Below are 22,700 nucleotides of genomic sequence, written 5' to 3' on the forward strand. Positions count from 1 at the left end.
ATGTTGAAGATGAGCGGGTGGCAGCGACAGAGCCAAAATCAGAGCCGGAACCTGAGGAGAGAGGCGAGTACTGATTCCCCCATCTACCTTTTACCCTCCCATCCTCGTGAACACCAGTTGTCACCTTAAAGTTAGGGCATCCGCTCTTAAGGATGTGGTCCCACACCCTCCGCAATGAAGTGACCGTCCGGGGGAGGGATGAGAAGCCTTCATTCAGAAGTAGTGCTTACAGACTCCTCTTCCTTCGCACGACAGCAGCATCCCACCACTGCCCGGAGCATAGGCCTTACTCTGTGCTGTTCAGGGAAGGGGCCCCAGCTGCCCTAGGAAGATTTTTTCTCTCCCGTTGCAGACCCCAGGCCTCCTCGTTAGGCCTGCCGGGTGGGAGGCGGGGCAACAGGACACATCCCCGCGCTGAGAAGGCTGGTTGACAGTGGTTCAGGCCGCTGCCGCCACTTTGCCACTAGCGTCCTCCCCCACCCCCACCCCCAATCCTGTCTTAGCCGCAACGTCTCAGGGCCAGCATAGCCACGTCAGTAGATGGGGCTTTTGGACCCTCCACAGGACATTCTTTCTGCACCCTTGCAGAGGAGAGAATCTTAAAAGAGACCGACACAAGCCTTTGGGAAGAGGGATGTCGATGGACGGGGAGCAGAGATGAGTTTTCCTTTTCCCCAGAGGTCCCTAAGCCCTCTGCAGAAGAGAGCATCCTGGATCTTTTAAGTGTAGGAAGCCATTTGGAGGTCTCCCCAGTGGATTGTCCTTCCCCTGGGATTGGTCCTTGCCTCTTTGCCCTTGTCCTGTCTCCAGCTAATCTCTGTGTAACCATTGCATCAGGTCAGCCCCCTGCTTGGCTCTGCAGCCCTCTGGCCCGGGGCTCCACTGATGATGAAAGCTATGTCCCACACACTGGAAAGCAAGGAGGGTTCTCCAGGGAGGACAGCCCTGTACAGAAGCACTGAGGACGATATTGCATCTACAGTCCCCAGGGATAGGCAGCTGCTGCTCTGCCTCTGGACTTCGTCCTCCTTTCCCTATGAGAGATTGGGGACATTTATCCATTGATTCCTAACAAATACTTAACCAGCACCTACTATGCTGGTTAAGTTTGGGACCCAGCATTTATCCGTGAACAAGAGAGAAAAAAATCTCTCCTCTCACAGAGCTTACATTTCAGTGGGAAGAGGCATACAGTAAGCAAACATGTGCCATAGAAAAAAACTAAAGCATGGAAGGGTAGAGAATGCTGAGTGGAGGTTACAGTTTACACTGGGTGGTCAGGGATTCCCCCACTGAGCTGATATTTAAATGAAAGACCTAAAAATAGGCAAGGCAGTAAGCCATGTGGTATGTGGAAGGAAGAGCTTTCCAGGAGAAGGAATAGCAAGAGCAGAGGTCCTAAGGTGGGAGCATGCATAGTATCTTTAGGGAACAGGAGGCCAGTTGGCTGGACTAGAGTGAGCAAGACGGAGAGTGGTCAATGAGAAAAACAGAGCAAGGAAAGAGCAGATTGTGGAGGGCCTTCTAAGCCATTTTAAGGAATTTAGCTTTTAATATGTGTGAAATGAGAAGGTTTTGAATAGAGGAATGACACAGCCTGACTTAAGTTTTTTTTTTTTTTTTTTTTTTTTTGCGGCCTCTCACTGTTGTGGCCTCTCCTGTTGCGGAGCACAGGCTCCGGACGCGCAGGCTCAGCGGCCATGGCTCACGGGCCCAGCCGCTCCGCGGCACGTGGGATCTTCCCAGACCAGGGCACGAACCTGTGTCCCCTGCATCGGCGGGCAGACTCTCAACCACTGCGCCACCAGGGAAGCCCTTGACTTAAGTTTTAAAAGACTCACTTTGGGGGCTGTTGTGAATAGACTCTGGGAGGGGTTGCAGAAGCAGAAACTGGGAGACCTGCAGTCAAGAGGTTTCTGCAGTCACCCGAGAGATGATAGTAACTTGATCTAGATTAGAAACAGTGGAATTGGTGAGACGTGTTTAGATTCTGGGGTTTTGAAGAATGACTCAAGAAGTTTTGCTGGTGGTTTGGATTGGATTGTGGGGTGTGAGAGGAGAGGAATCATGGATGATACCAAGGTTTTTGGCTCAAGCTAAAGTTGCTGTATACCGAGATGGGAAAGACCTTGGAAGGAGAAGATTAGCAGGAGTTGGTCTTTGGACACGTTCAGTCTGTGATGCATATTAGATATCCAAAAAGAGAATGGCAAGTAAGCAGTTAGAGCTGGAGGTCCCAGGAGAGGTCTAGACTGGAAATACACATTTGGAGGATGTCAGTGTGGGAATGGAATTAGGAAAATGCCACTTGATTTTTTCCCTTCCCTGTAGTCCAGTCCTTACCCTGGCAGATTTGAGGACTGCCTTAAATTTAGAGAAAGCTGAGTTGGCCAGGATTTTGTTATTATGTAATCAGGACTACAAATGTCAGCAACTAAAAATAAAGGAAGTCAGGCTCTTCTCTGTCCTTAGAAATGGCTACAGGGACTAATAACTAACTATACTCTATAAGACAAGAAGTAAGGAAGGAGCAGTAGGAAGCTGGAGATAAAAGAACCTGCCTGTCTCCCCCCTTCCAGAAATGGCTAACATTTATCTTTGATCCCCACAGTGTTCCAGAAGGAAGTGTATCTTCATACATCACCACACCTGAAAGCAGGTAAACTTAACCAACCCTTTCCCAAAACCAGCTCCTAAGAATTGCTGCTTAGGCCCCCTTTACTGGGGCCCTAAGAAATTATGAAAACACCTAGAGAAGGTGGGAGAGGACGGTTTGAATCTGAGCAGGCTTTTGCTGTTAGGCCACATCCATCCTCCTGACCTGCCCCTAACAAGGTGACCAAATCACTATTCTTAGAGCATGTCCTAATTGAAAGCTGGCCCTGAGTGAGCAGTCAGGTGAGGTCTCACCACACCTCCGTCCCCACCAAGGTTAGACTGACCCAAGGACTGTTTGCCCAAGCTCCCCACACAGGAGGAGAAAGGAGCACAGATGGTCTGGTGACCGCCCCTGGACACAACCAGTGGAGTTCCCCAAGGGGGGCCGAAGACTTTTACCAGGAACCCATAAGAATGCACATCCAGGCACTTGCTTCTTCATGTGCTGGGCAAAAGCAAAGACGGAATATCATTCTAGATCAGGGGTTGGTAAATTTTAAAGGGTCAGACAGTAAGTACTTTAGACGTTGAGGGCCACACAGAATAGTCTCTGTAACAACTATGCATCTCTGCTGTTGTCTCATGAAAGCAGCCGTAAACAATATGTAAATAAATGGATGTGGCTGTGTTCCAATAAACTTTTATCTACCAAAACAGACAGGCAGCAGGCCAGTGTGCCAACCCGTAGACTGACGGCTTTGTGGAGCTTCTTCCCCCACCCACTATCCTGACTATGTCCTTTCCCAGAGCCTGATCCAGCCACAGAGATGGCAGCTGAGTCACTGCCTTTCTCCTTCGGGACACTGTCCAGCTGGGAGCTGGAAGCCTGGTATGAGGACTTGCAGGAGGTGCTGTCCTCAGATGAAAATGGGGGTACCTATGTCTCACCCCCTGGAAACGAGGAGGTAAGAATGCTAGGCCTAACGCTGGTCAGGGGCTGCCCGTCCCTTCTCAGCTAATTAACACCTACTCTGCCTTTCCTCATTCCTTTGAAGGAAGAACCAAAAACCTTCACCACTCTTGACCCCGCCTCCCTGGCTTGGCTGACCGAGGAGCCAGGACGAGCAGCGGTCACGCGCACCTCCCAGAGCCCCAGCTCTCCGGATTCCAGTCAGAGCTCCCCGGCTCAGGAGGAAGAAGAGGAAGACCAAGAAAGACCCAGGAAACGGAAACACAGTGGCCAGTCCCCGGCACGGGCTGGAAAGCAACGCATGAAGGAGAAAGAACAAGAGAACGAAAGAAAAGTGGTACAGCTAGCTGAAGAGAACGAACGGCTCAAGCAGGAAATCGAGCGCCTGACCAGGGAAGTGGAGGCGACTCGCCGAGCCCTGATTGACCGGATGGTTAATGTGCACCAAGCATGAACGGCTGGGACCAGCACTTCCCCCTCAGGCCACTTCCGACCCTTCCTGGAAGTATCTACTGACCACCTTCTCACCAGTGCCAACGATGGACCCCTCCCACCCCCATCTATTCAGTAGGGGGAAAACTTAGGGTAGATGACAGGAGAGGGTCTCGGCATGTATATAGAGATTGTACATTTATTTATTACTGTCCACATCCATTAAAGTGACTTTCTAGGAGCCAAGTTCTCACTTTCACTTTTTCTTCTTGCCTTTAGGGGTTTCAAGGGGTTTCCCCTCAGCTAGAGCCAACTGTTTCTTCAGATCCAAGAGTTTAGCCACCTCTGCAGCAACCTGGTTCTTGTCTGCCTTTTGTGCTTTCAATTCCCGGACAATGTTGCCCTAAGAGAAGAGGGGATGGGGGAATCACAACAGTGAGACCAGAAACGACCTATTTAGGATTCAGCTTTTCCAGCCTCCCATAGGGCTTAAGCTCCGTACCTGCTTGGTCACTTCATCCATCAGCACTTGTATCTGCTGTGGTCCAGCTGTTGTCATAGTCTCTACAGCTGCTGGCTTGGGGGATGCTTTTGCCTTGAGATCAACAACAGAGTTAGCACCTGCTACCATATACATCCCCTGACCTCAAGTTTTATATAACATCTCAGGGGGAAAGTGATTACCTTTAATGACAAGGACTCTTCTAGCTAAGACAGGAAAGAAAAATGAAGTGAGGAAGCAGCAGGGCCAATAGATGGAAAGAGGGATGAGTGAGGGCTACTGGAGGATGCTAACTGTTGGTGGGTGAGGCACAGTCTTTAGCTTTCTCACCTGGCCCCCGCTGAAGCGCTGCCTCAGACTTTCAATCTGGTCATTTTCCAGTTTTTGGAACAAGGGACTGACCTGTGAAAAAAAGAATTCCAGAATCATTCACTGATTAGGTATAAACTCTACCAGACTATATAGAGGGCCTCTCCACCCCAACTTCTGACATTTAGGAACTCAGTGGTCTAGAAAAAACACTCTTACAGAGTGTAACACTGAGCAAATACCTGCTGATTTCAGTAAAGAATCCAGAAAAAGCATTCACTAGGGTCAAAAGTTATTTAAACTATTTAATGATGCTAGGTTGATGCAAAAGCTTAGAGGTGTACATACTTTTATCCCCTTGTGTTGAGGAGGTGGTTACTTTGTATTCTCCCTGCCCCTTGGGTCCTGGCATGAAGGACAGTGAGGATACGTGAGCTACAGAAAACACTGGGCTTGTAAACCAATACTAAGGACTTTATATTAGAAACAAGCCTAAGTGAAGAGTGGGGACGAGTGGGGAAGGGGTTCGAATAGCTATGAGAGTCTCATGCCCAGAGTTAAGTTCTTCCCTGACCCCTCCCCAGAGGCTGCTTGGCAAAAGCAGGAATTTTGAGAGAAGCTGGCTCTTTCAAATCTAGAGACCTACTGTGCCAATCTGGTGTCCTGCTGGTAAGGTGCACAGGAAGTTTGTGAGCAGGATGCTGCAGGCTGGAGGTGGGAGCTGCAGCTGGGCCTGGATGGTAGCACTAACCGTGGGCATGTAAGGCTGGAGCATGATGGACAGCAAGGCAGCTATATTCACTGCCAAGCCTGTCACTGTCCCTGCCCGCTGTCTGAGGAAGAAAAGATATTAGTCACGACCCCCAGGAGGACGTAGCCTACCAGCCACTTTATTCCTAGAGCCAACCGTACCTCCTTACCTACCTGTCAGCCTCGCTGCCTTTAATCCGCTTCCAGGGCTCGTTCACCTGAATGTACTGGTTGCCATGGCGAGAGATGGTGAGGATACTGCGTAAGGCATCCCGGATCCTGGGAAGGAAGGATGCAGGCCAAGGTGTAAGGTTCTGGGGGGACCAGTACGGGGCTCTCAACATGCCAGCAGATCACTGAGTTGAGACAGAGGTATAGCTACTTACCGAACCTTCTCTAGCAGCTGGTGATAATGCTGGAGCTCCAGGGTGACATGGGCCAGCAGGCGCCGATCATCAGAGGTGAGCACCATCTCAGGCACAAAACCCCCAAAAAACTTAGACACAAACATCCCAGCTCTGGATGGGAGGAGGGCAGGAGAGGGGAGAGAAAAGAGAAGTTACTGCCCAGTCTCCTTAGAGAAATTTGACACGATTTTCATAACTCTGCATTTTCTCAGAACTGAAACCACCTGGCTCCCTCAAGCTGGAAGGCAAAACTTAACAAATTAATTCCTTATTCTCCCTCTCCCGTAAGAATATGAGTCTGCACATAACAGACGTTTTATATACAGATATCCCTTATATAAAGGGAACTAATAAAGTTAAGCAACCGTTTATTTTTAAGAAGTTAAAAACTCAGAATGATCACGTTGAAATATGCATTAATTGCTACCAAACAAATAAATCCTCTAGTAGGGACTATCTGTTCAATGTGGTTAATGAGCAAACCTGAAAGCGTGTGTAGCCATGGAGGATATTTCTTTAGGTTGCAGAGTAGCTGAGATAGGGACCGATAATGGAATGTGAGCCTGAAGTAAGAAAACTGAAAAGTACAGCAGAAGTCTCCTACCCCTATGCTAAAATAACCCCCTTCTTCAGCCAAACTTTTCAGTGGTCTGCAAGTGAACCTTTTTGCTAGGAAAAAACACATTTCCAATTCTACAAAGAACATTAATAAGAAAATAATTCACAAAAATTCACTTTGTGACCAACTCTGCTAAATCACATCTCTACAACTAACTCGCACCAAGCATACGTGGCCTACTAGCCCCACCCCAGGCTCATCTGCTGACTCTCACCCCTCACCAGGTCCCACCTGTTGATGAAGTTGCCCAGATTGTTAAGCAGCTCAGAATTATTCTTGAGCAACATGTCTGTCCAGGAAAAGGCACTGTCCTGACCCTCAGGCCGAATGTACAGCAGATAGAAGCGCCAGATGTCAGCAGGGATCCCTGTGTCCTGGGCCATGTCCCCAAACACTCCTACACCCCGGCTCTTAGAGAATTTCCCATCCTCGTAATTCAGGTATTCTGGACAGAGAAGGAGAATGAGAACCATCTGTTCAAATCATGTCCTTCCTCGTGGGATGAACTGGGAGATTGGGATTTACAAATATACACTAATATGTATGAAACAGATAACTAATAAGAACCTGCTGTATAAAAAAAAAAAAATCATGTCCTTCCTCTCTGACCCACTAACTCTTCTTTCCTCTCCCTCAACCTCAGTTCTAGAGTAGCTGGCCTGCACAGAACTTGGGAGATCCTTCCTCTGCATTCTGGTCTTCTGTTTACTTCTACCCATTACAAAATTTAGCTTTGGACTTTTGCTCTCTTCAGGTTGTTTCCTTTTCCTTTTTTTTTTTTGCAGTATGCGGGCCTCTCACTGTTGTGGCCTCTCCTGTTGCGGAGCACAGGCTCCGGACGTGCAGGCTCAGTGGCCATGGCTCACGGGCCCAGCCGCTCCGCGGCATGTGGGATCTCCTGGACCGGGGCACGGACCTGCGTCCCCTGCATCGCCAGGCGGACTCTCAACCACTGCGCCACCAGGGAAGCCCTTGTTTCCTTTTCTGCATTGAGCTTCCATGTTCTAATTGTTTCCTATTCCATCTCAACTCCTAACTCAAGACCTAGCACCTCTCCAGGAGTTTCTTCCAAGTACTGTCTTGGCCCTCATTCCCTAAGAACATCCCCCTCTCCAATCTCCCAGGGTACCTGTAGCAATGAGGTGGCTGACCAAAGTGTAGTTGTCCTCAGCTCCTAGGGCTGAACAAGGAAAGACTAAGCCGTGGAAGGGAACATTGTCTTTGGCCATGAACTGATACAGGCTCACCTATGGAATATAATTGGGAGACAGAGCTCCTGACATCCTCTTCAAAGGCCCAAGAAAGATCAGCTACCCACCCCTAACCACCCCCACTATACACGCACCCTCCCCAGGTCTTTGACAGGCTAACAAAGAACTGCTCACTTGTTCTGGGTTCTTCCACCATTTCTCCCACTGGTCTGTGTAGTTGGCTGTGATGGACAGGTAGCCAATGGTGGCATCAAACCAGACATAGAATACCTGGAGGGTCAGGAGGGAGGAGACACAGTAAGATGCAAGAACACTGGGAAAACCTTGCCAACCCAAAGCCTCAGACTGAATCAAGACACAATCAAGTCTGTTCTGCTAGCCCAGGGTTTCAATCCCAAGGCTGAATAATATGAGATATGAATAAAGCATAGCGTTTTTACCTTGTCCTCAAAACCTACTAAGGGCACAGGGGTTCCCCACTTGAGGTCTCGGGTTATGCAGCGTGGCTTGAGGCCATCCCGAAGCCAAGAACGAATGATGAACCGGGCGTTAGGTGTCCAGTCACTGCCAGGCAACGTCTTCTCCAACCACTCCTCCAGCGGCTTTCCCAACTGAGACAGCAGAGAAGCACAGAGAGCTGGTTTAGGACAGTCGCATGTGTGGTCACCATAAGGATAAATACGTACAACCATTTTGGAGTAGTTTGGTGATATATAATTAAAATTAAGGATTCATGACTTTGCCATAGCAATTCCACTTCTAAGGATTTTTTTCAACAGAAATATTCACATAAGTGTGTACAGATGTGTTTATAAAGAAGTGCACAGTTCACCACAGCAAAAATTAAAACTAATTCACTTGGTTCTGTAGAATTTAAAGAAATATGGTATATCAACATAATGAAATACTTATAAGCCCTTTAAAAAGAGTGAGGAAGACCTGTATGTACTGATATGTAAAGATCTCAGAAATACATTAAATAAACTGCTAAACAGTAACATATGATATAATCCTATTTATAAAAATAAAGAATAGTAATACACAGATTAACATAAGGCCAAAAAATTTTTGAGGAAAACTATATCTCAGTGCTTTATTCTCACATGAGATTAAGGGGAACATCCACTTTTACACCATGTATTTCATTCTGAACATTTTTTTTTTGGGCCGCACTGCGTGGCTTGTGGGATCCTAGGTTCCCCGACCAGGGATCAAACCTGTGCCCCCTGCAGTGGAAGTGCAGAGTCCCAACCACTGGACTGCCAGGGAATTCCCTCATTCTGAAATTTTAAAAACAAGTGTATATCACTTCTGTAAGCAGAAAAACAAAGATAAATCTTTTGTAAGGGATGGTTCATGTGATTCATCCACATAAATACTGTAGCATCCAAAACCTGACAACACACTCTACTGGTGAGGCTCTGGGCAAACAAGTGCACACACACACTACTGGGAGGAATGTAAAATGGAATAACACCTATTGAGAAAAATTTGGCAATAACCTACATATGCATTTCTCCTGGACACAGCCAAGTGATCCCTGTTAAGGAATTTATCCTGAAGATACACTTCCCACAATACAAAAATACACATGCACAAGGTTAGTCACTGCAATAGTATTTTTAACTGCAAAATACTGGAAACTACCTAAATGGCAAACACAAGAAACTGGTTAAATAAACTATGGTACCCACAGGACTTCCCTGGTGGTCCAGTGGTTAAGACTCTGCGCTCTCAATGCAGGGGGCCCAGGTTCAATCGCTGGTCAGGGAACTAGATCCCTCATGCCACAACTAAAAAAAAAGATCCCACACGCCACAACTAAAGATCCCGCATGCCGCAACTAAGACCTGGTGCAAATAAATAAATATTTTTAAAAAACAAAACAAAAAACCATGGTACCCACACAAAATGGAGTACTATGCAGCTGTTTAAATAAAACAAACAAACAAGCCTGAGTAAGAAGGATCTCTATCATCTGATATGGAGTAATCCTGATATGGAGTCATTTCTAGAACATACTGTTAGATGGAAAAGACAAAATGCAGAAGAGTATACACAGTATGCTGTATTTTGTATAAGAGGAAATAACATACATACACATACACACACACACACACACACACACATATAGGCTTATCTTTACAAAAATAAACACACTAAGACAAAATCAGAAAACAAAGCCCATCACCTACAGGAGATGGGAGAACAAGGTAGCCTGGACAGGAAAGGGAATAAGGGAATGACACTTCTCTGCGTATACCTTTTTGCATGGTTTTGATGTTTTAGAAGCATACTGATGTTCTACATTTTCAAAAAATTAAGTTAGTAAGTATGAGGAGAGAAAAAGAACTAGAAGCAAATGAACCAAACTTATTGGCTTACTTCAGTAACACAACCACACTAAAGGGGGAAAAAACTAAGCCAAGACAATTTTGAACATATTTGATTATATACCCACGCTTGGGGGGGAAGGGGCAGGACTGCCAATAAACCTTAAACTCATCTTAGTAGGTTTTTTGATAGTGGTATGGGTGAAGCAATTCTGAAATTTTTAGGTGTATTGTAGAATCGAGCAAATGAGTAAATAATGTTGTTGGGAACCAGAGTACTTACTGTTTGGAAGAAGGGAAATAAAAATATGAGATGAGGGAAAGTGAGGAAGAACCCCATGGGGCTGGCCTGGTATTTCAGGTGTCAGTGTGAACCCAAAACAAATGCCTAACTCTCTGCTGACAGGGCCTAGAAGCAAAGACATCCCAGTAGCAATGAGCACACTTAAATCTTGGTCTCTAACACTGTTACCTACTTAAAAAAAAAGAAACAGGGCTTGGTAGAGAAATGGTTGAATCCCAGACTGGAACAAGATGAATCTAGAATATCCTGCTATGCTAGAAAATAAGGAAGTGCTTAAAAAATGATGGGAGACCTCAGAAACACCCAGAGAAACAACCTTGAATAGACTCCCATTGGCCAAATAAGGGACAATTCGAATATGAAAATTATTTAGGACAGGAATCAATTATAAACCACTGAAAAAAATTGGCATCCATGAGTTGACACTGATAATAAATGAAATAAATGAATGAAGGAGAAGGGTAAATGTGGAGGGAGTGGCAGAGTTGGCAAATCTTAACAAAAACTGGTTCAGGTAAGAATGATTAAATAAATGGATGCTAAATTTAGAGGGAACCTTTCAATGAAGAGCAAAGTACTTGCATGGTCTTAAAGTGTATTCCCACAGACTGCTTATAAGTTGCAAAGGGGAAAACATTAATTGTACAGTGGAGAAGCTGGGTAACACCCTGATTGAGCAAAATTAACATCACCAATGAGGGGGAAATGGCCATGATGTGAAAGAACAAAGTATCATTTTGGAAAGAACAAAGTATCATCTGGAAAGAACAAAGTATCATTTATGTAGTATTCCAGCTGAGGATGCATAACCTGAATCTAGCCATGAGGAAAACAGCCAACAAATCCAGAATGAATACTCTATTTTAAAAGGGGGAATCAGGGCCTATAATTATTAAAAACTGTTAATGTCATAAAAGATAAAGAAAGGCAGAGGAACTGTTTCAGGTTAAGGGAAACTAAAGAGACAGAAAAACTAAATGCAATACATGATCCAGAACCAGATTCTACACTACAGGAAAAATGATGCTAGAAAGGATATTAATGGAATAGTTGGCAAAACTGGAATATGGCTGGTAGATCACACAACTATATCAATGTTAAATTTCTTGAAGTTGTTAACCATACTGTGGTTATGCAGGAATATGTCTTTTTTCTTAGGAAACACACCGGGCAGCATTCAAGAGTAAAGAGGTTATATAAGTACAGATGCATACATGTATGAGAGAGAGAATAAGCTAAACCAAATGGAGCAAAATCTTAACAGCCATGAATCTGGGTAATGGGTACATGAGGTTCTTCTGGGTAAAGAACATGAGGTTCTTTGTTCTAGCAACTGCTTATTCTTGCAACTCTTTTTGCAAGCTTGAAATTATTTCCAAATAAAAAGTTTAAAAGGAAAAAAAAAAGCAGCAAATCCACTAAAGTGAAAAATTGGTTAAGACACATTGTGAAGTAAAAGAAAGAAAGTAGACTGAAGAATATGAATGCCATGATCTAATTTGTATTAAGGAGAAAAAAAGGCATAAGAATACTTTCATGTGCAAGTGCTACAAAGGAAAATCAGCAGTAGTAAATCTCTCTTGGCAGATGGGCCTGGACCTTTCACTTTGTGCCCTTTTCCTGTTACATCTTTTAACCTTAAGCATGTTAAGTATAATTTTAAAATGGAAATTAAAAATATATGAGGGTGATTTGGTACAAATTTGCCTCTGCCTGTGGCTGAGGCAGAGGGGGCAGAGGAGGCCATGCAGACTGGCTTGAGGGAAAGGCCCACTCACCTTAGGCAGGTCCAGAAACAGGTGCCGAGAGGATTTCACCACAGGGCACGACCGGCAGACTTTACACTGAGGCTTCTGTGAAGGGAAAGTCAAGAGAAGGGGTGACCCAAGGTAGGACAGTCAGGATCAGGCTACATGCCAGGAGCTGTCCAGGAGAGGGGGGAGGCACAGAGAGATGAGGTCCCCCGTCTGGCACCGAGCTTAGCCTCACGCTCACACCCCGCCAACTCACGAACTACTTACTTGGGTCTTCTCTGAACTTGCAGACTCAGGTTTGCATAGCACAACATTTGCTACTCAGAGTTTCACATCTGTGTCCTTTCACTCCAAAGAATAGGAAAAAGCATTCTCTGAGCACAGGCTAGACCCAGAGCCCTGCACTGTACGCAGCTGTGTGAGGAGCAGAAAGAGCAACGAAGAGAAGACACACGGTTCCTCTCCTTGAGGAAGTTACAATCAATCAGGGAGAGAGGGCTTGCGTGAGAAACAAGCACAGGCTTTCACACGGCAAAATGTCAAGAAATACTCATTTTCATGGCACAACTTGACTATACAAACATTGAAGGATGATGGCGAAAGGAGTAAACAGGTGGAGCTAACCAATGAAAGCTTCTGAATGAGTTTTGATCTGGGTTTTTGAAGGTGAGAAATTATAACTCTCAGTACCTCTCTCCTGAACTCCACATGCCTCTATCAATTGCCTACCTAACATCCCTCCTTGGATGTCTAAGGAGGCACCTCAAACTTAACAAACCCAAATAGTATCACTGAATTCCACAGGAAAGCTCTTCTTCACCCAATCTTGCCTGTGTTCATAGATAGTACTACCATCCGCCCAAGCTGCTCAAGCTAAAAGCATACAAGTCGTCATTCTCTTGACTTCTCTATCACCCCGAATTGCAGTCTATCAAGTTCTATAGAGTCTGCCTCCAAAACATATCTCAAATCCTTCCCCCCTCCCACCCCGCTATTTCTACTGCTATTAACCTAGTCCAAGCTATCGTCATCCCATTTCTGAGCTACCACTGGCCTCCAGACTGGTTTCCCCACCTTCTCTCTCGCTTCCCTCCTACCCATTATCCACAGAGCAGCGTGCCATTCCACTCCCAGATGGCTGACTGGGCCCTGGAAATCGGGTCACTGCCTACCTCTCTGACCTTGTCTCAATCCACCACCACCCATCCACCCCCACCCCGACTCACTATGAGCCACACTGGCCTTTTCAATTCCCCTTTTCAGCGCTTTGCTGCCTCGGGTCTTCGCATTTCCTGGTCCTTCTGCTTGGAACACTCTTAACCCCACTCATCACCTCCTGGCTCCTTCTCATTCTTCAGTTAAACTCTCAATTCAAATGTTACTTCTGAGAGGCCTTCCCTAATCACTCAGCTCAACTCTTCCCCCAGAAGTCACCCTCCACCACATCTTCCAGGCAGTTTACCCTGGAGTAACTCTATTCTATCTTTAGTGTTGGTTTCCTCCCGCACTAGATAAAAATCTGTCTTGTTCACTGCTACATCCTCAACACCTAGAACTGTGACTACCCTAAAGACTCAAAAAAGTTTGTTGAATAAATGAATGAATGAATGAACTACCAAATGAATAAACATGGAGTAGAAGTAAAGGTGGTATATATGGAAAAGAGAAAGAACTAAACAAATGCAGATCAGGTGGTATGAAGCAGGAGCAAAGGTAGGGTAATATGAACTCAACTTGTCGATTTTCCAGCACAATGCCAAGCACATAGTAAATGCTCAGTAAGTATTTATGCAGTGAACTGAGTGATGAATTGCCAAGACAGAGTAGGAAGAGCCACTGGTGAAAGGTCTTGAATGCTAAAACAAAAATCCTATGGACAACAAGGTCCTACTGTATAGCACAGGGAACTATATTCAATAAGCTGGAATAAACCATAATGGAAAAGAATATAAAAAAGAATGTATATATTTGTATAACTGAGTCACTTTGCTGTACAGCAGAAATTAACACAACACTGTAAATCAACTATACTTCAATTAAAAAAAAAAAAAAGGGAAGAAAAAAAAGAACCTGAGGCGGACCAGACTGGGAGTCCCTTAAGATTAGAGACTGTCTCCTTCCGGGCTCCCAGGAGACCCTCCTCTCACCTTGAGCTCGATGGCATTGATGAGCTTGCCACACTTGTCACACTGGTCACCCCGGGCCTCCTCATAGCCACAGAAGGGACACATGCCCTCCACAAAGCGGTCAGCCAGGAAGCGGGCACAGTGCTCACACCGCAGTTGCTCCACAGTATCTTGCAGCACAAAACCTCGGGCCACCAACCGCTGGAAGATATCCTGGGTAATTCTGATGAGGTGAGCAAGGGACAGGGGAGGGGTGGACCGGGGGAAGTCAGAGGAAGTGGTGCACCCCTCCCTCCTGCCACTCCACCCAGGATCCAAACCCATTCAGTCCAAGTGCCAAAGAAATCAGTCAGAGACCACTTAGTCATCTGTAGGGAGTTTACTGATGAGCCCAAACACCTCACATAAATTGCCCAACTCCCCACACGATCTCTTTCCTCACCGCTCTAGAATTTACTTTTGTAAAATACAGATCTGTTTTGTATTCTTCATTAACAAAAATCTCCAAAAGGATAATAGGACTGTTTAGTTCTTTGATATGTCCTAAAAATTAAAATTAAATCAGAGTGCTGCTAAACTGCACAGAACTCTCAGCTGGCAGCCTGTCTACTATGCAGTTTTCATGAGGACGATAATCAGGCAGAGGAAAATGAGTGTATTTGCTATAAACACAGGAGTGAGAGGGGCTGTCCTGAGACAGTGGCGGCCAGGAAGAGAAGGGAGGCGGTAGAGGGAAGGCAGGTCCTTCCCATGAGCCTAAGTCCTGTCTCTTCCCTCCCTCAGCTGCACCTTCAGCCCTGGTCAGGCTTCTGCACACAATGAATCCCCGTAATAATGCCTGGGACACATTTCAGGACAATATCTGGATATTTGGGGGTGGGGGGCGGGGAACAATCTTGGTTCCTTCTTTCTGTCTCCTAGATATTCCCACTGCTCCCACTCTCCATTTCTGCCTGATTAGAGGAAACCTACTTGGTCTGCTGCGGAGTGGTTGTCCGACCAAAAATGTCAAACGAGATATTAAACCAGCGGTAGATGTCGGCGTGGATAACATGGTACTTGTCACAGATCTCCTGGGGGGTTAGACCCTCCTCCATAGCCTTGGTCTCTGTCGCTGTACCATACTCATCTGTCCCACACAGATAGAGGGTGTTCCACTGGCGGAGCCGGGAGTACCTGGGAAGGAATGTGGTGATCATGAGGCCCCATCTCAGCCCCTCCCATGTACCCAGGATCCCTCCGGCTTCCCCCCTTGAGGCCTCCTATTCCCTTGGGGCCCACTGCTCCCTCAGGGCTTTCCCCCAGCAGCTGGCTCCACCTGGCAAAGACGTCAGCACTGAGCACACAACCGATGATGTTTCCAAGATGGGGGACATTGTTGACATAAGGGAGGGCGCTGGTGATGAGCACATTCCTCTCCCCAGCCACAGGCAACCTGGTAGGGAAGAGGAAGAGAACAGTCCAGGGAGGAGAAGAGAGGGTCAAGAGGGACCCAAAGTGCACAGAACACCCAGATGCATCTGTTCTACTGTAACAGGCTCACGTCCATCTGAAGTCTTTCCTCACACGAATCCACTGGAGCATAAACTCCCCCAAAAGCCGTGAGATCCCTACGGTTGCAAATACAGGGCCTTGCCCACAGCAAGCAAGCCTCGTGTACTGCTCCTAAGAAGCCTCATTCTGACGCTGAGCTCTGTCTCTCTTTACTACCCTAAGTACTCCTTTTCCTTTAGCTCATTCCCAGGCTCCAAACTCTGGGATATTGACAACTCTCCCCAGGATCTGTCCAACCACAGATTGTGTAAAAAATTAACATCATTTGCTGACTTCCTAGACGCCAGTGCCACCCAAAAACGCGTCCCCAGCACTGACCTCTTCCCTTCTTCCCAAGTGCTATGTTAACATTACCTCTACTCACTACCTGAAATGCTTACAGCTCGCCAGCCCATACACAAGCCTTCCCAAGTCCTCTCATATCCCTTGACTCTTCCCTCCCTAACCCGTATCTGTCACTTCCTCACGGCCTGACTCAAACCAGCAGGAACCAGCCATTGCCTTCATAGCCACCCTCTCCTCCCCACTTTCCCAGGATCATTCCTAGTCATGTCACTCAATCTGCTGTCGGAAGTCACTCGGTCTGCTCTTCTCTTTTCACACTTCATCACCAGTGAAAGCTCAGCTGCACACGTCTTGTATTCACCCCCCTCCCTGGCACTGACACCTCACCAGGTTTCCTTTCATCTTTCCAATCATTCTTTTTTCAGTTTTAATATTTTTTTTATTGAAGTATATAGTTGATTTACAATGTTGCGTTACTTCCAACCATTCTTAATCTACAATTGCTGACTACCATCACTTACCGTGTCCTTCAACCCTGGGCATCCTGCGAGCTCACCAAGTCCCATAATCTCTTCTGCTAATAGAGACTCCAATGATTACCTCATGTTAACCTTACCCTTCTTCCCAGCTGCATGCTATATATCCAGTTAGATGTTCCATCTACTTCCTGGAACATTTTACAGCTCATTTCCTTGAGAAAGATCTCACTGTTTTCTCCTGGATTAACTGACTTTTCTCCCCATGACTGAATACCATAGTTTTCTCTGAAATCCAGCTTAGAAATCAGCTCCTTCAGGAAAGCCTTTCTTTACTGGCAACCGGCCTTCCACCCAGTCATCCTTGTATCCCGAGTCCATAAGCATCTTGTACCACACATTCTGTGGTGCTCCTTTTCTGTCACCTTGTAACGTCTCTCTCATCTTGAGTGTGCTTACTACGGTGGCAGATATGCACCACCACAGAGTACGCCCAGGGTTCTGCCCTCAAGAGGGTTACGTTCTATCAGACAACTTCTAACTGGATCAGTGCGATGAGGGGTACAAAGTGCCCAAGGAGCTTGAAGGAAGGCAAGTATCTCCGGCCTAAGACTAAGACTTCACAGAGGCAGAACTACTTGAGTTGGCCCTCGAGAATGGGTGGGAATTTGCCTGATCAAGACACTGGGGATGCTCCGTATAATTTCTTACAACTGCATGTGAATCTACAATTATCTCAAAATAAAAAGTTTAATTTAAAAAAAAAATTAAAAAAAAAAGACACTGGGGATGTCCTTCAGTCAGAAGGAAAAGCACAGAAGATAGCCTGGTTTGGCTCTAGGGTCTTTAGTCAATTGTCTCCTCCTCTAAGTACACATTTAAACATGTTAGCCTGTATAAACACCTGAGAAAAATCTATCTCCTATTCTTTATTACCTTTAAAACAATCCTCAACAGGTACTCAAAAGAAATACTCAAAATCAGTGAATGAACAAACTTTCATTAATTCATTCAAATTTTATCATAATCTACCAAATGCTTGGCCCTGTGCTAGAAAATGTGTACCATAAAAGAAGAGAGAGGCCCTGCCTTCAATAAGCTTACAGATTAGCGAGGAGACAGACATGTAAGGAGACAATTATAGGGCTTCCCTGGTGGCACAGTGGTTAAGAATCCGCCTGCCAACGCAGGAGACACAGGTTTGAGCCCTGGCCCGGGAAGATTCCACATGCCGCGAAGCAACTAAGCCCGTACGCCACAACTACTGATCCTGGGCTCTAGAGCCCATGCGCCGCAACTACTGAAGCCTGCGTGCCTAGAGCCCGTGCTCCACAACAAGAGAAGCCAACGCAATGAGAAGCCTGCGCACCGCAATGAAGAGCCGCCCCCGCTCGCCACAACTAGAAGAAAGCCTGCGTGCAGCAATGAAGACCCAACGCAGCCAAAAATTAAAAAAAAAAAAAAAAAAGTTTAAAAAGAGACAATTACAACATAATATGACAATGGAAGCTCCCAGAAGATGAAGCACTTAAAACTCTCACAAGCTCTACAGAGAAAGAAATGATAGAACTGGTCTCTTGAACAACTGTACAGCAGGTAGGTAAGATGCAGGCATTCCAGGGAGAAGGAAGAGCATGGGCAAAAACAACAAGGTGTGAGAGTATATGATCTCAGCCTGCCTTCCTCTTAAAACTCATCTTGACCCAACTGCCCCTTGACTGACCAGTCTCCAGCCACTAGCCTTTTAGAAATTCCTTATAAAGAACCAAACACGATGCTTGCTCTATCTGAGACACCCTTCCCCCAGACTTACCCTTGCCTAACTCTACTCATCTTGCAAGTCTTAGTTCCCTATTTTTTTTTTTTTTTTTTGGCCATGCTGCGTGGCTTTCGGTATCTTAGTTTCTCACCCGGGGACTGAACCTGGGACCTCAGCAGTGAAAGCGTGGAGTCCTAACCACTGAACCACCAGGGAATTCCTGCAAGTCTTAGGTCAAATGCCATTTTTCTAAGTTAATCTCCTGTGATATGTTCTCATAGCATCCTGTTCTTTTCCTTCATAGTACTTACCAAAATTTATAATTACACCTTTGTGTGACAGGTTTTATTTAACTTTTAATTTTATTTTGGAGTATAGTTGATTAACAACATTGTGTTAGTTTCATGAGTGACAGTTTTTTTTAAACACCTGTCTATACCACTAGACTCAAAGTGGTATGAGAGCACAGTCTTATCTGTTTCGTTCCCCTCTGTAGACCCAGTTCCCAGCACACAGGGCCTGACAAGGAGTGGACACTTAAATCTTTATTGAACAACATGTTCAGAACTACAGACATTTCATTTCAATGGAAAAATCTACGTATGTGTGTGAATATTATCTTAGCTATCAGGAGAGTAACAGAATATGACGCTAAGCATGCAGGCAGGGGCCAGATCATGAAAGGCCTTATGAACTACACAGAGAAACCATCTGTAGAATTCTGAAAAGGAAGGTGAGATGATAACATAGGCAGTTTTAAGCAGCCATTCTGGTGGCAGTGTGGAGCATGGGATGGCACGGAAGGAGAAGGTAAGAGATGGTGAGGCCCAATCTCAGGTAGCAGCAGTGAGGACAGGGAGAAGGGATGGATACAAGGACTCTTTAGGAGTTAGAATCAATAACCTGGTAATGGAACAAATGATACAAGCAGAGATGAGAGAAGGGTATAGATAGATGACACCAAGATTTCTGGCCTGGAATTTTAGGTGGAAGGTGGGAGTCATTCACTAAGACAAGTGAATGAAGGAGAAGGAGAAGCTGGCAGGGAAGGTAATAGGTTTGGTTTTGTACACGTTGAGTTTGCAATGCCAGTGGAGGTGGAGGAATCTAGGAGACAGTCTGACAACTATGTCTGGAGCTCAGAATAGAGATGTGAACTGGAAAAAACAGATTTAGGTGCAATCAGTAGACAGAAAGTAGCTGAAAACATGGGTGCAGATGGGACTGATGGACAGTATATCCAAAGTATTAGCCAAGATGTTGAGAGGACAGAAAATCAAAGGTCAGCAAAGAGAATTCGACAGGCAGGTATTGGCTCTATCAACAATTTCCACGTAAGAAACCAAGCCCCACTCATGTGTGCCTACTCACACTGGATTCTGCTGTGGCTGAACAGGGGGCAAGCTTTCCAGGCCCTTCTCCCAAGCAGCTACAGCCATGGCAATCTCCTCCTCAGATAGGGTAGCCAGCTCCTCCTCCTATGAAGAGTGGACAGTATCCCTCACCAGGTGAGGGGGGGGGGTGCGTAGAGTAAAGAACTCTTCTCCTTGCTCTCCATGAACTGAAAAAGTTAGCAGTCATGCTCAAAGTCCCTCTCCAAGCCACCCACCACCTCACGCACTGAGGCTCTGTGGGGACCCCTCTGCTCTGTTCCAAACCTCAGGCTCATTGCTGACAGCCCTCCCCTCAAGGAAGCTGGGCTGGGGCTGCTTTTGGAGGTAGGGCCGGAGGGCCAGGGCACCCTGCTGCTTCAGCACAGTCTCTGCAGCTCGCTGACATGGCTCCTGAGAACTCAGTGTCTGGAACCAGCTGTGCAGGGCACCCAGCTCCTCTGTGGCATGGAAGAAAAGAGGCAATCAGTAAGACCAAGAATGGGCAGGCGGGAAGGGACCTCCTCCCCTTCTTCACAAAGTTTCTCCAGCTGCCTTTCCCAGTTCCCTCAGCCACCTTTCTGCTATAGCTGCCCTGTCAAGCTACACATCAAAATGGGTCCTCAATATTCTATTGCCCACTCTGTAACCCCGACACCAAGCTCCTGGGGTTGGGGCTGGTGGAGAAGTGATATGCACAGTTCTCACCAGGGAGGTATGCCGGGTCTTGGAGTAATGGATATAGTGCTCCCCACAAAACAATGTCAGCTAGAGATTCTGTCTCCTTTGTTGAGGAAAGAAAAGAAGAAGTACACAGGTGAGACACTCAGGTTCTTCCCAATTGACATAACAGTATCGTACATTTCCTAAGCACTTACTATGTGTCAAGCACTGTACTAAGCATTTTAAATTACCTCTCTTCATCTTCACAATAACCCACTGAGGCGGACAGTAATACATTACCCTCACTTCAAAGGTGAAAAAAATGAAGTTTAAAGTGTTTTTGTGAGTTTTAAAGTTTACACTGCTAGTAAGTGGCAGTTTGGAAGTTCTGAACTCTGAATACAGTCTTCCCTCTTAATTCGTATATCATACAGCTTTTCCCAGTACCCATCTCAAGGCCCAACTCACCCCAGCCAGGAATGGACAGCTCCGACGACTCAAGCTGTGGTCAATATGAGTCAGGGCTCTCCGGACCGGGCTAAAAACATCTTCTCCCTTCTTCCCTTGGACCACTAAATAGTACAGGGCAGCGGACAAAGCTGGCTAAAATGCAGGAGACACGGGTCAGGGCAGCCATGCAGAGCAAGAGCCTGCCTGCCATTCCCCACATCTCAGTCCTACCTGCAGCTCTGTCGCTTCCCATTCCAGCCACTGGTTGGTGAGGTCATCTTGCTCCCAGCCAGATAACAGAAAGAAGTATCTACCCAGGAAGAGAGCAACAGAGGTAGAATTAAAGGGGCCCATTTGTCTAGCCCATTTCTCACCCCCCAGTGAAACAGTGGTTGTAAACAAGGCTACACAGAGGACAATAATCCCTGATTCTATTCAGCCACCTCCCTGCTTCAAGAACCAGTACTGACCGACAGATTGCACTGGTGGAGAAGAGGTAGTTGCCACTATCCAGTTGCAAGACAGGAACCTTAGGCCGGGTCAGGAACGGGACCACACACTCTGACCCGGGAGAGGAAGATGGGTGAAAAACAGAGAAAAGAAAAGAAATGCTTTGTCAACTTAGAGGGACAACTTTACGGCGGGGGGCGGGGGGGGATGGGCAGTCTCACGGAGAGGGTCCAGGATAGGAGCACTGAAAGGGGGTGGGTCCAGAATGAACTGGAGAGACCAGCAGGTGTTCAGCTGAGATGGCCAGCTGGAAACAACAGATGGGGACTGCAGCGAGGAGGTGGTGGTACTGGGGTAGTGCTGCAGCCAAGAAGTGGAACAACTGAAAGTAATCAGGATATCTGAGACTGATCTGAGCTACAGTGGGAGAACAAAATTAAGAGAACTGGGAGGACTGACAAGAGAACCACTTAAGAGTCACCCAAACAGATGGCTGGGAATGAGAAGAGGTAAACCGAAGAGAGTATGTGTGTCTCTGTGTGCTTAGGAAAGGAAAGCAGGGTTTCCTAAGAACGACAAAGGAGAACCTGGCGGTTATCATGTGAGTGACGTGTGGTGGGGGGGTTGCCTGATAGGGGTGGGAGAAGGTTGGAAAAAGGAAAGAGGTTCACTAGAGTGAGGCGAGGTCCTGGAAGAGGAAGGAGGGAAGGCAAGAGAAGGGTACATTGAGGGTAATTAAGGGAAGTGACGGATGAAAGGTACGACTGGGAAGAAAGAGGGGATGAGGCGCCCAAGGATAATGCGGGAGAAGGTTGACGGGAGTGCGTGACGGGGGCGGGGTTGACGAAGACAACTGTAGGGTGGTCGTCGGCGTGTTTTCAGTCCCGCCCGGCTCATCCACCGCCCACCAGCACCAGCAGACTACCTTCCGGGCCTACAGTGCTGATAAGCAGCTCCGCTCTGCCCTGGGCCCTCCCGGCGGCGGCCAGCACGGGCAGGCTCCCCGGGGCGCCCTCGCTCACGAACAACCTCATTTCGCCGCGGATCCCACGCTGATGCAACCGGAACCGGTCTCCCGCCAGTGGGATGAGCGACCGCCGCGAAGCACGCCGGGAAATGGAGTTCCGAATGTGGCCTTTCCCCCGGCCAGACTCCCGGAAAGTAGACTATTTCTCCCATCATGCAACACTAGGAAACAGGAAAAGAGTGTCATAGAGACGGAGAGGCAGTAGATACTGTGCCAGAGCAGCACTTTTTTGGTGGGAGGGCCGAGGAGACCTTTACGTGTGGGGCTCGGCGCGCTTTAATCCTGTAACGCAGGCCACGGGCGGTGACGGAAACCGAGGCCCCCAGTCATCTTGCTGAAGTGGCGACGTCA

The 22,700-nt window shown here is 46.8% G+C and overlaps 3 protein-coding genes across 3 annotated transcripts; 2 read left to right on the plus strand and 1 right to left on the minus strand.

Annotated features, from left to right (window-relative positions):
- On the plus strand, positions 1–2,653 carry LOC307193814 (DDIT3 upstream open reading frame protein; the record flags this gene model as incomplete). Its single annotated transcript, XM_079936348.1, has 2 exons — positions 1–63; positions 2,612–2,653. 2 exons carry the CDS (start codon positions 1–3, stop codon positions 2,651–2,653), a joined length of 105 nt encoding a protein of 34 aa, XP_079792474.1.
- A 772-nt stretch (positions 2,654–3,425) lies between these two features.
- On the plus strand, positions 3,426–4,035 carry DDIT3 (DNA damage inducible transcript 3; the record flags this gene model as incomplete). Its single annotated transcript, XM_079936347.1, has 2 exons — positions 3,426–3,563; positions 3,654–4,035. The coding sequence occupies 2 exons, from the start codon at positions 3,426–3,428 to the stop codon at positions 4,020–4,022; spliced, it is 507 nt and encodes a 168-aa protein (XP_079792473.1). The 3' UTR covers positions 4,023–4,035.
- Positions 4,036–4,238: 203 nt separating this feature from the next.
- On the minus strand, positions 4,239–22,386 carry MARS1 (methionyl-tRNA synthetase 1). The gene is made up of 21 exons (XM_079936346.1): positions 22,248–22,386; positions 21,343–21,433; positions 21,104–21,182; positions 20,891–21,025; positions 20,468–20,543; positions 20,048–20,220; positions 19,761–19,867; positions 15,634–15,750; positions 15,288–15,491; positions 14,337–14,538; positions 12,214–12,288; positions 8,239–8,409; positions 7,973–8,068; positions 7,717–7,834; positions 6,819–7,032; positions 5,948–6,079; positions 5,736–5,840; positions 5,458–5,644; positions 4,833–4,904; positions 4,503–4,595; positions 4,239–4,403 (listed from the first exon to the last, which is right to left on the minus strand). Exons 1-21 carry the CDS (start codon positions 22,354–22,356, stop codon positions 4,257–4,259), a joined length of 2,703 nt encoding a protein of 900 aa, XP_079792472.1. The 5' UTR covers positions 22,357–22,386; the 3' UTR covers positions 4,239–4,256.
- Positions 22,387–22,700: the final 314 nt, after the last annotated feature.

The sequence above is a fragment of the Stenella coeruleoalba genome (assembly GCF_951394435.1).
Source record: "Stenella coeruleoalba genome assembly, chromosome: 11".
NCBI lineage: Eukaryota > Metazoa > Chordata > Mammalia > Artiodactyla > Delphinidae > Stenella > Stenella coeruleoalba.